Source organism: Nelumbo nucifera, chromosome 1 (genome assembly GCF_055504915.1).
Source record: "Nelumbo nucifera cultivar China Antique chromosome 1, China Antique-T2T, whole genome shotgun sequence".
Lineage (NCBI taxonomy): Eukaryota > Viridiplantae > Streptophyta > Magnoliopsida > Proteales > Nelumbonaceae > Nelumbo > Nelumbo nucifera.
The window spans coordinates 58,099,381-58,112,860 of record NC_142649.1 but is presented as its reverse complement, the minus strand read 5'-3'; the positions used below and the strand labels follow the sequence as shown (position 1 = coordinate 58,112,860).

The 13,480-nt window shown below is 37.7% G+C and overlaps 1 protein-coding gene across 35 annotated transcripts in view; it reads left to right on the top strand.

The window, feature by feature from the left end:
- Positions 1-13,480, top strand: part of LOC104585828 (uncharacterized) — a 102,086-nt gene that overhangs the window by 41,186 nt on the left and 47,420 nt on the right. For 3 of the 35 annotated variants that reach the window (XR_016080491.1, XR_016080469.1, XM_088895149.1), the window contains 2 exons: positions 653-706; positions 3,476-4,451. The exons of 1 other annotated variant lie outside the window; for it this stretch is intronic. Coding sequence is in view for 2 of the 34 variants with exons in the window: in XM_088895149.1 (XP_088751275.1) it covers positions 653-701 (49 nt within the window). In the remaining 32 variants the exon portion in view is untranslated. Of the gene's footprint in view, positions 1-652; positions 707-1,886; positions 2,078-2,407; positions 2,531-2,680; positions 4,452-13,480 lie in introns of those variants that run through there. 31 more of the 35 variants (XR_016080555.1, XR_016080367.1, XR_016080515.1 and 28 more) reach the window with 26 other exon arrangements.

The window sequence follows — 13,480 nt, the reverse complement described above, 5'->3', positions numbered from 1 at the left end:
AACTCCTGAAAAAACATTGTTTTATTTGTTTATATGATACATGTGCCTTTGTATATTTACATCTCAAATAAGATAGGGCTCAATAATTGTACTTTGATACATGAATGCTGGTTTTGTAATTTGTACTATTGTATTTGTGGTTTCCATGACATGTTTGGGAGTCTAAAGATACTGTTTTATATTCAATTTCTATTTTTGATTCAAATTTTGAATCTCATAAATGTATTTCAAGACTTATAACTGACAAGTAAGACATAGTGAGCTAATAATCTCAAATTAAACCATTGTTGCCAAGGAGAGAAGATGGCATTGTAAGGGAGAGTTTAGAGGTGTTTCTATCGAACCAGTTAGGATGTCGCACAATTGTAAATTAGCATACTCATTGAGCATTTGAGCACAAATTATCAAAAAAAAAAAAAACTCATTAAGTATTTGAGCACATCTTGGGTAAAGCAATAGCGATAAGAGTTGTGTTTTCTTAACTTAATTTTCATAATATTTTAATGATTAAGTGTTCAATTCAAATATGAGAATGAGATTCTACTTAATTTTCTATAATCTAAACTGCAAAAGGAACAGAGAATTCTACTATGTTTTTTTCCTAAATTAGAATAATAGTCTTGACTCTTGATACTTACCTTTGGGATTCAAGGGTGAACAATTTTGATGGAAGAAAAAGACAAGCTTCAACAGTTAGTTAATAAAGGTACATACTCATATAAGATCCTCTAGCAACATTAGACTCCTCAAGGCATTCATTATTCATTTATTTATATTTTTTGTAAGGACCAATGGCATTTATTATGTTATGTGGTATCTCCCCATAAATTTTTTACTATATTCCAGTATTTCTTATATTTCTTGATTAGTTGATCTTCTTGGGTTATGAACTTTATTTGTACTTTTCTTTCTATAGCTTTCATTTTAGCATAAAGTGATTGTGTAGGAAAATCTTACACTTTATTATCAGCCCTAATCTTCTTTGCATAGGTTTTTGCTAAGAAAATTGGAAAGGATACCAACCTATTGATTTCTACCCAATGAAATGGTTAACTTGGTTGTTTAACAAGTACAATCATAGACGAGTAATGACATATGTAAGGTTTATGTACATATAAAATGGATAAGGTTCATTATTACAAATGTCAGCCTTATACATCATGGATTTCTACAATGAATGCATTTTTTTCCTAGGACCTATAAAAAATTTGAATTATTCATATATACAGTTGCTTATTGTTGTACTTTGGATAGTTACTAACAATGACTTGATTGTTTAGGAGGAATAGCCTAGATAGTTATAGATACCAGGGAATGCATATAGGAGGGATTAGAATGTTAATTACATGTACAATTATAGATATTCAAACAGTGTTAGCTATCTATATGATGGGTTTTCAAGGGTAATCACATCTAACATTTCAAACTTAGACTCTTCAAACCAAGTACTTGAATTTCACCATTTTCTGATATGGAAAGTGTTGCTTAAAATGGTTCAAAATCTATTTTAACATTTTTTCTGTGTTGCCCCTCTTACACTTCGAACTTGATTTTATGGAACAAATCAAGAACTTCGAATTGAATTTAATTCCATCTAAGTACAAAGTATTCTGTTACTTTATTAAAGAAACCAAGTAGTTCAGTCTGTTTTTTGTTCCCCCCGCTAGTATATATATTAAAGCGAAAGGGGTGGTCTAACGGAATCTTACTATTCTTTCATTGTAGATTCAAATTCAAGCTTTTTCACGCATTCATACTTTTTTATATTTTTTTCATTGCATGTGTCCGAGCGATTTGGTTCGGCTACAAGGCCTTCATTGGGATCTAAAGTTTTTGCCTATTTTTTCTTTGTCTTGGATGCTTGACGATGTGTCTGATCATTTCAGTGGTGCCGGTGTGACGATGTGTTTTCTAGGGAGCGTCTGGCATGCAAAGAGCTCACGATGGCATCTTCACCTGGTTTTTTCATAGGAAGTGTCTCGTGTTTTCGTGGGCAGCATCTGGAGATTCTCTGACGAGATGGGTGCAACCCAGTTGTTCGATCAGCTTGCCCACCATGCCTTGGAACGCTCTTGTGGTGCATATCTTTTTCTACTAGTATTGTGATTTCCCATTACTGGTTCCGTGTTTCTGGGTTTCAAAGTATTTATTTCTTTGATTTTGCTATTTCTTTCCCTCAACATTTTTGTTGAAGGACTAATGGAGTGTTGAATCAGATCTCCACACCTTACCTTCTATTTCTTTCAAAGAGGGATTTTTCTTCTTTTTTAAGGGGGGGGGGGGGTAGGGGGTGAATGGAAGGCATTCTTTGTTCCTTTTCCTTTTCTATGGTTTTCTTTGTTCATACTTTAATAATAAAACAGAGAGAAACATAGACTAATTGTTCTTGCTCTGTTAATGTTTGTAGGATAGAATGGTGAGCGAGCTTCACTCACAAGGAAAGATGATTGAAGACATAGCGGGGTTGCTTGAAACGGGATCCATTGCATACCCATATCATCACAACCATTAAATCTAGGCATGCATTAGGGTAATTTTTTTACTTTGACATGATTTCTCTTTCCATTTTTCTTTTGTTGAGAGAAGAAGAAAAAAAAACTTTAATAATTAGAACTATTTTTTAGCAGACTGAAAATAATAAAAAAGAACTTTAACGCTGATCTTTTACAAAAAAATTCAGATAGAGAGATGTTGAGGATGATGCCCGATTGTCGACATTTCTTTCACCTCTGCTGCATTGATGCTTGGTTGAGGCTTAATGCTTCTTGCCCTGTCGAAGCTTATGCCATTATCGCAATATCTAGGGAATCGAGGGAGGTCACCCTTCTTGTTCCCTGACATGTTTTTGTTCCTCATCATTTCTTCAACTATCTATTTCTTGCATTAGAGCTAAATGTAGCCCTCTTTCTCATCATAAACCACTGATCAACGCCAACAGATGAGGGGTGGGTAGGTTTTATTCCTCATGTTCTTTATTTTATCTTTTTTTATAGCTTTTTTTTTTTTTCTTATTTTCTCTTCAATATCTGCTATCACTAGCAGCAGACTCTAAAGAGGGGAAAGGAAACAATTATTTCTTTAAAAATAACACGAAAAGAAAGGAATTCATTTTTTGTAACCTGTTTAGCCTTTCAATTTTACTATGTTTTCTCACTTATTCTATTTGTTAGTCAAACCAGGTCAGATAGCTAGGAAAGCATACCCAAGGACTTGCTACGCCCTTGCTCCTCATTTGAACATCTCTTTTGCCTGCATAATCCAAGTGTGATGGCAATATGGAATGCATCTGTTTCTTTTTTGGTGTAATTTTGGATAATCTAGTGATTAATGATGACTGCATCTTACAAATTGTATTGGATCTTTTCTTATTTATGTAATTTGCTTCATTGTTTTTCTTATTTATCTAATGGTTGAAGTTGTGCTACAAATGCTACTTTTCTTTCTTATTTATTTTTACTTTTTTAACACTGTGCAGGTTTTTGGATGAAGAGCAAATCTGTCAAGCCTTAATTGCATCTTGCATATTTAAGATAGTTGCTATGTGAGGTTGAAGATTTTGCATTTCTAGTGAATTATTAATATTAAGGTGAGCCTTTCCACTTTCCTTTATTGTTTTCAATGGATAAGGCTATGGTCATTCCAATTTCAAGTTGGTTCTAAAGGTACAACTAACCCACTCTGAGCCCAATATATGCTTTGATTAATCTCAAACAAGCTTGACTTCAAAAAAAGTTTAAGTTTGAACATGATATTTAGGCTGGTGGTTAATTCAGTTTCAATATTCAATAGTCTGGATTATTTAAGTGAAACCACCATAGAATTAAAATTGAACCCAATTTCCTAAAAATTGCTGTCAAGTCATGTCAAATTTTATCCATCATTTATCCATGAAACAATCTTTTGAACAATTCTTGGATCATTGTTGTTTTGGTCCTATCAGCATCAATACCTTGGTAAAAATTAAATTTTTGACCTTGGAAATGAATACAACAGATCTGTCCAATGTTCAAACTCTTTATTTTTTTTTTCTTCTGTTGTGTTTGGAATAGGAATTTGTTGTTGAATCTTGTGTAGTACTTCAACTAATTGGCCAATCTCCTATATGTTGAGTCTCCATGATTTGGGACAACATCCTACAGGTATTACATATTCCAAGCCTCTTGGTATAAAGGGGGAAGTGGGGAACCACATCATCTTGCATTCTATACCTGTATTCTCCTTCGTTGCTACTTGTATTATTTAGACCAGTTGACATATTGATGAGAAGTTGTTATTTTCAGTTGCTTTGTGTAACATGGGGCTTTTGTGATCAAGTGTACTAAGATTATTCAACTTTAGTGGCCAAGTCTAACTTCTATGAGAGGTATTAGAGGGAAGAAAAGATCCATAGATCTTCCTTGAATTCTTTTCTTGGAATTAATCATTAATGATATGAAACTTAAAATTCTGTACTCGTAAGCACTGCTTGATGTGTGGAATTCTTTACTTAGTGTTTATATATTTGGATGTTTGGTTTCTGATGACACATTGTTTAAGGCTTCTAAGCATTCTTTTATATATTTGGATGTTTCATATTCTTTACTTAAAACATTGTTAAGCAATGGTTCTGAACTATTGAGTAAATATACTCTTATGATCTTAGACCATAATTTGACCATGCAAGTAAGCATCTATTTTGAGCTTAGACCAAAATTTGGCATTCTTTGAATTTGGGTTGTATTTTTAGAGTTGTTATATGCTTTATTTTCTGAGTTGTTGAGTTATATTTTCAGTTTCTGAGTTGTTGATTATGAACTATTGAGTAAATATACTCTTATGATCTTAGACCATAATTTGACCATGCAAGTAAGCATCTATTTTGAGCTTAGACCAAAATTTGGCATTCTTTGAATTTGGGTTGTATTTTTAGAGTTGTTATATGCTTTATTTTCTGAGTTGTTGAGTTATATTTTCAGTTTCTGGGTTGATTATGATTAGACCTCTAAATTCCAGCTTTATTTTCCAAGTCCTTGGGTGCTTTATTTTCTAAATTGTGGTGTTTTATTTTTAGATTTTGGATTGATTAAAAAGGTGGTTGAGTGTTATTTTCATCTTCAAAAATGTCCAAAGCTCTCCAAAGTTGCTACCAAAGTAAGTGTCTGTTAAGTCTGTCAACACCATGAGCAAAGACAGGATTTTTACAAAATCTGGGGTTGGGAGGAACTCTACTAGGATGCAGGCCACATTATATAACCCCCAACCTGTGATTATAGTCTTCTAGGACACTTGAACTTTCCATTAAATACACTTCTATTTCCTCCATATCCCCAAATAAATAAATTTCTTTTTCTCCCATTAGAGGAAGGCCAAAGAGAGAATATCTAATGGGGAAGAGATGGGCTAAAAACACATCTAGGGAATAAGTGAAGAAATAAGTGCCCTCATACTAAGCCACCTAGCAATGGATTAACCTTTTCTTTTATTTGGTAATTGATTTTCCACCTTTTCTCGATTTTTGGAAGCCTTGCACTATTATGCTATGAAATCTCTCCTGAACTGCATCATTGGTAAGGTTTATCATTTATTTTCTTTTTTGTCCATGCGACTCTTTTTAGACCACTGTAGTCAAACTTTGGCTGCATAAAGTATTCTCTCACTTGCCATTGTATGGTGGAGTGATTTATGAAAGAAATACAATGGTGTTGAGATTAAAATCAAAGTTGCAGGAGATGTGTGGTCTCATGGTTGTATACAACAGTTTGATGAACATAAGAAATTGTTTGTTTCTTATCATGATTCCTTTCTTGATAACATTTTATAGTATCATTTATAGAATTATTCTTAGTGAATTGTGAAACCCATTTTATTTTATTATGCTCCTTACATTGCCATTTTTCTTTATCTGGATGGAATTGAATTATTTTGTGTGAACATGTCCCTTGCAAAAGATCTTGACTCTCATTGCAGCTTTGTGGTGTTAAGGCTCTTAGTAAGAGAGGGCTGATTCTTTGGGAGTTGGTTCCTGTAGTCATATGTTGGATCTTGTGGATTGAACAGGAGAGGCGTTAGATGATAGGATTTCCTCCCTATAAACAACCATAGGAAAAACATAGAGGTCCCTCTTTGAACAGGCAAACATACAGGAGTCTCATGCCTTGAATTTCTCCTTCGTAGCATAGAGTCATATGCTGGCTCGAGTTTCTTTTAAGATGGCTCTCTTATTAGCTAATTTTGGTTTAATTCTTATTTCCTGTTTTTATGTTGGCTATATGAAACATAACTGAAAGGAATGGTGTTTTGTCTTCACAAATGAAAGTATAACTTCTTGGTTGCATTACTAGCCAAATGCCAATTACGCATTGATGATTTCCCTTTGTTTTCCCTACAATTTGTACACAAGTCAAAAGTGGATTTACCTTAAATTGCCAAACTGGATAGCATAAAGTTGACATTGATGATACTCTTATCTCAATGAGGCCCTTCACGTCTTGCACAAATTCTTGCACTCCTAGTTGTAGGATGCCACGTTAGTATCAGAGCACGTGTATTTCACATGTGCAAGAAGATTAATAAGGTTAAATGTCCTCTCTTATTTGCTATTAATTTTCTTCATTTTTTATTTCTTTCAATTATTCAATACTATTCGCCTATGTTAAGCACGGGTACCCCTCGATAGTGTATATAAAAATAAAGGGGAAATAACACTTTAGTACCTGAACTTTGGAGGTAGTGTCAATTCAAATGTCTCACTGCAGTACCTAAACTTTCAGAAAGTGTCAAGTTGGTTGTTGCCGTTAATCGATTGTCAGTTATCTGTTGGAAATGTCAAAACTACCTTTCAAAAGAAGACACTGTTTATTGTCTTTTACCTTTAGATTTGAAATACGTTATTGTCTAGTTATTTTTTTGTTTTTAATTATTGTTTCCTTCTATCATATTTTATGCTTTTTTTTTCTCTTTTTCTTTGAAGATAATCGATTTAGTATCAAGGTAGAAAATAATGAACAATATCTTCTTTTGAAGGGTAGTTTTGACATTTTTAATAGATAATTGACAATTGATTAATGGTACGGACCAACTTAACACTTTTTGAAAGTTTAGGTATAATTTGATGTTGAAGTTTGACCTGCCATAGAATTCTGTTTTGTTCGTTGACTGTAGAGTAAAGTAGACAGCAAGAAGTAGGAGAGGAAAGAAGAAAAGAGAGAAGAGAGAAAAGAGAGAAAGGCTGGTTCGAATTAGGGAAAAAAGTTAATCCCTTGATTCGGCCAGACCTGTTATTATATTATTAACTTATTGGAAAAGACTTGAGTGCCCTTCTTTAAGTAAGAGGCACTCGAACTAATATAACAGTACACATCAGCATTTTCAACAAGTACAAAGACTGAAATACCCCTTCACTAACACCACTAACACTCCCCCTCAAGCTGGTGAGTATATATCATATAATCCCAGCTTGTTACATATGTAGTCCACTCTCCCCCGACTCAAGCCTTTTGTAAACAAGTCTGCCCACTGGTTTTCCGTACTAACATATGCAGTTTCTATCACCCCATTCAGCACCTTCTCTCTCACAAAATGAGTCAACTTCGATGTGCTTGGTTCTTTCATGAAACACTGGATTGGAAGAGATATGAACCGCTGCTTGATTGTCACAACAGAGCTTCATTGGAGTACTGATGTCATATCCTATCTCCTGTAGAAGGTTCCTCAGCCACACTAGTTCACAAGCAGTATGTGCCATGGCCCTATATTTTGCTTCTGCACTGTTTTTTGCCACAACTGTTTGCTTCTTACTTTTCCATGTTACCAGGTTACCCCTCAGAAAGGTGCAATAGCCTGTGGTAGATCGTCTATCAGACATAGAACCTGCCCAATCAGCATCGGTGTATCCTTTTACTACCAGTTTTTCACCACTTCTGTACAGCAAACCACGACCAGGAGCTCCTTTCAGATACCTCACAATCCTTAGCACTGTATTCCAATGTGGGACCAAAGGTTTCTGCATGAACTGACTCACCACACTAACCGCAAATGAAATATCTGGCCGAGTAATGGTTAGATAGTTTAGTTTGCCTACAAGTCGTCGGTATCTGCCAGGCTCTTCAAACACTTCACCTATATCACTGCTCAGCCTCGTATTTGTTTCCATAGGTGTCTCAGCCGGTTTGGTACCCAACAATCCTATTTCTTCCAGTAAATCAAGCATATATTTCCTCTGGCACAAATTAATGCCATGCTTAGATCTTGCTACTTCTATGCCCAAAAAGTATTTCAACGTGCCAAGGTCCTTTGTCTGAAAGTGTTCCTGTAGGAATGCCTTCAATCTGTCAATGCCCATTTTATCATTCCCAATCACAACGATATCATCCACATACACCACCAATATTATTTTACTTGTCGAAGAGTCAAGACTGAAGACAGAGTGATCAACTTGGCACTGTTTCATACCAAACTTCTTGACCACCTCACTGAACCTACCAAACCATGCTCGAGGGGACTGTTTAAGTCCATAAATAGCCTTCTTAAGTCTGCATATCTTACCATCCTCCCCCTGAGCAACAAACCCGGGTGGTTGCTCCATGTAGACCTCCTCGAGCAAATCCCCATGCAAAAAGGCATTTTTGATATCGAGCTGATGGAGAGGCCAATCAGACATAGCTGCAAGAGAGATGACGACACGAACTGACCCTATCTTAGCAACCGGGGAGAACGTCTCCGTGTAGTCAATGCCATAGGTTTGGGAGTACCCTTTGGCAACCAGCCGCGCCTTCAGGCGCTCAACACGACCATCTGGCAAGTACTTAACACTATACACCCACTTACAACCGACAACCTGCTTCCTAGGAGGAAGAGCGGTGAGATCCCAAGTGTGATTATGATGCAAAGCAGAGAGCTCTTCTTCCATAGCACGACACCACTCTAGAGAGGTAAGGGCTTCCTGGACATCCTTAGGAACAACCACGGAGGATAACAAAGATATGAACTGGCGATGGGAAGCGGAGAGGTGGGTAAGTGAAACAAAATTGGAAATAGGGTGAAGGGTGCAAGTACGCTTACCTTTTCGTAAGGCAACAGGAAGATCTAGGTCGGAGGCTGGTGTCGGAGCTGGAGCTGGATCTGTCGACGGTAATGAAGCTGGAGGAGCTGCAGCCGGTACACGTGGGCGATGTGTATACACGTGACGGATGGGTGGACGGTCAACCAATGGTGGCACCGGAGGCAAGGACGTAGGCATGACTGGAACTAGAGGAGGTGGATCAGCCACAGGAAGAGAAAGAGGAGGTGGTGATGTGGGGGAAGTAGCAGCACCGGACCCCACGAAGAACGGAGTAGACTCGAATATTGTAACATCAGCACATACCAAGGAACGACGAGAACTAGGATGATAACACTTGTACCATTTCTAAGTTCGGGAATAACCAAGGAAGATACACTTCATGGAACGTGTATCTAACTTGTCAATCCCGGGACTCAGATTATGAACGAAGCAGACACACCCAATACCCGAGGAGAAAGCGGAAACGGAGACATGTTGGGGAATAAGACATTAAAAGGAGAACGACCATCAAGGATAGACGTGGGCATCCGATTAATTAAGAAACAAGAGGTGAGCATTGCATCGCTCCAAAAAGTTTTGGGAACATTCATGTGGTGCATGAGGGAGCGTGTCGTTTCTACAAGATGGCGGTTCTTTCTCTCAGCAACCCCATTTTGTTGCAGAGTATAGGTACATGAAGTTTGGTGTATAATGCCATGTTGGTCCAAGAATTCTCGAAAATATGAAGACAAGTATTCACGACCATTATCAGAACGGAAAATTTTGATGTGAACACTAAATTGATTGCGGATCTCAGCATAAAATTTCTGGAAGATGGAAAATAATTCACTTCTTTCTTTCATTAAATAGAGCCACGTCATTCTTGAACAGTCATCAACAAAAATAACAAAATATCGGTATCCATTATATGACATCACTTTATAAGGACCCCAAACATCTGAATGAATTAAAGAAAAATGACTCGACACACGGTTATCGACCCTAGAACGAAAGGGAACACGATGGTGTTTCCCAAATTGACAAGACTCACAATCTAAAACAGAAAGTTGACTCAATGAAGGGACTAAGGACTGTAACACTTTCAGCGAAGGATGACCAAATCTATAGTGCCACTGGAGAGGAGAAATGGATGACTGAAGAGCCGTTGACGTTCGTCCACCACCATCAAGATAATACAGTCCACCGGCTTCATGCCCTCCACCAATCTTCATCCCCGTCTTGAGATCTTGAAAAACACACATAGAAGGGTAAAAAGTGATGGAGCACTTAAGGGACTTGGTCAGCTTACTAACAGACATAAGATTAAATGGAAGCTTAGGTACATATAAAACAGAGGATATGGATACAGGGTCTAGGTCAACATTACCAACACCACAGATAGATGACGTGGAGCCATTAGCAAGGGTAACAGATTGTGATGTTGAGCAATGAGTGAGAGATGAAAACACACCTGGAGTTCCCGTCATGTGATCGGAGGCTCCAGAGTCAATAATCCAGGGGTTGGGTGTGGATGCCAAACAAGCCATACCTGAGTGTGCAAAGGAAGCTGTGTTCTGCTGCGACTTGGATTGAACAAACCTCTCATACTCATCACGAGGAACACTCACCATCTCCTTGCCTGGACCATCTGAGGGAGTAGAAGGCATCGGGTCAGCTGACCGTTTCTCCTGTGTAGAGCTGAAACTGGTGTCACTAGTCATGGCATGGTTGGCCCACGTCGAGGGAGGACCATGTAAGTCATAGCAGTAGTTAATGGTATGTCCATCCAAACCACAGTGAGTACACTTCCGTGGATCCGAGCCACGTCCTCTACCACGAGCTCCCCCTGAATCTCTGCCTCCAGTACGACCACCACCACGGATATGTGTAGATCCACCACTACCACTCCTGCCAGGCTGGGTTCCTCGAGTCCCACTTCTGCCACCTCGGCCTCTTGACACTGCAAATGCTGATTTATCGGAGACATTAGAGTCCATAGATCCAATGGAAGCTCTCCGAAGACGAGCAAACACCTCCTCTAAAGATGGAAGAGCAGATCCCCCTAGTATCTGGGCTCGTACTGGTTCATACTCAGACTTCAGCCCCACCAGAAACCGTGTCACATCAAGCTGCTCTCGCTGTTGCTGTTGAACTTTGACATCTGAAGTGAGAGGATGATAGACATTTAACTCATTACGGATATTCCTCACATTGGCATAGTACTCCTCAAGGCTCTGATTTCCCTGTTGCAGATTGAAGTATTCCTGATACAGTTGATATACCCTAGTGGTATTATCCTGACCTGAATACAGTTTCTTAGCATGATCCCACACCTCTTTGGCTGTGTCAAGAAACATGAAGTTCACACTGATTTTGGGTTCCATACTGTTCCACAACCATGAAATGATTTGTGCATCTTCCTGTTCCCAGTCTTCATACTCCTGAGAATTTGCGGGGGGTTTCTCCTCTCTTATATTCTTTACTTTCTTCTTCGCCTTCAGAAAAACCTCTACAGACTTGGCCCAAGGGACATAATTCTCTCCATTTAGTTTAATGGAGGTCATTTGGACATTCAGGTAGTCAATAGATATCATGACACTAGGTTTACTATCACTGTTATCTGCCATTGCCGAACTCCCTTAATTCTGAGCACTGAATTAGGAGCACTACACATTGAGCACTACACACAGACACTTCATCGAAATCTGCACACTGATTTCAACAGCTGAGAACTGCAACACCACAAACCCTACTCACCGAAATCTGTACACTGATTTCAGCAGTATTAAATGCTGAAAGCTACAACACCACAACCCCTACTCACCGAGGTCTACACACTGATTTCAGCGATATCAAAAGCTGAAAACCACACTTGTAACACCACCAACATTAATCCACAACTATAGGAAGCTTCACCATTCAGTAGACACTATTGCCATTCGAATCACACACAAACCAGAATAAACCCTAGCATACTGCAATATGAAAAACCCATCATGCGAACTGTACTACACCTCTCATGTATTCCGTAGCAAAAAAAATATATAAAAAAACTTTACCTCGTCGCCTGAAGGCCAACCATACGAAGGGCTGAGACACCACTGCACCACACGTACCAGCCCTAACTAGGGCTTAGAAACCACAACAACCAATCACCAATGACACAATCGGAGGCATAGAGACCTCCTAGGGAAGAGGGCGATCACTCCTTTTCAGCCTTTTTCCCAGTCTCCAACTCACAACTGAGAACCCCAAGTGAAACCCTAATTCGAATGCGCAGAAGGCAGAATTCTAGCAAGTCTGATTTGGTAAACCTAGCTCTGATACCAGGTTGAAGTTTGACCTGCCATAGAATTCTGTCTTGTTCGTTGACTGTAGAGTAAAGTAGACAGCAAGAAGTAGGAGAGGAATGAAGAAAAGAGAGAAGAGAGAAAAGAGAGAAAGGCTGGTTCGAATTAGGGAAAAAAGTTAATCCCTTGATTCGGCCAGACCTGTTATTATATTATTAACTTATTGGAAAAGATTTGAGTGCCCTTCTTTAAGTAAGAGGCACTCGAACTAATATAACAGTACACATCAGCATTCTCAACAAGTACAAAGACTGAAATACCCCTTCACTAACACCACTAACACTTGACACTACCCCCAAAGTTCAAGCTACTAAAATGGAATTTTCATGAAAAATAAAATAATCTGTTCCGAATGGCCAAACAATAATATATAAAAAAGAACAAAAAAATGCAGTGAGCCTAAATTAATGATAGTGAGTTCAGCCATACCAAAGTGAAATTCACTAAAAACAAAAAATTAAACAGAGGCTAGCCCAACCAGAAAGTACAACAAAAATAGGCTATAGAAACAAGAGAATGGATAAATTAATAGAAATGGTAGGGTCATGGTAATAAATCAATGGACAAATTTCTTAATCTATCCTTATTTATTAATTGACTAATTTCTTTATTATTTACATATTGTCTTAAAAGTATCCCTGATCTTTAACTATTCCTCAAATTTGCAAAATAAAACCTAGATGATGAAAAGATTGTTAATCAACTGATTGTTATATTGTTATTTGCTTTTTTGTCATTTTTCTAAAAAGGATTTTGTATTTTTATTTGTCTTGATAACTCTTATATAATTTCGGATACTCAGATACCATTTATATCCCTAATGGTTTGTCCATCCCTCTCTTCCTTTATATAAAGCACTCTCTTAATTCTATCAGGAGTTGTATTCAAATCAGATTTGGATTATAATTTATCCTTGGATAAACTCTATATTATTAGAAGAATGGGTGCTCCATGCCCATATCCATGACCCATATTTGCCCTGTCACATTACAACTTAACTAGTTATATTAGTAATGGGACTTAGGCCCATTTTCTTTAATGGCTCACTTTCTTATACACTACAAGACCATGTAGGCTAGAACATTGTATGGAGTGGGATCCACAAACGTTT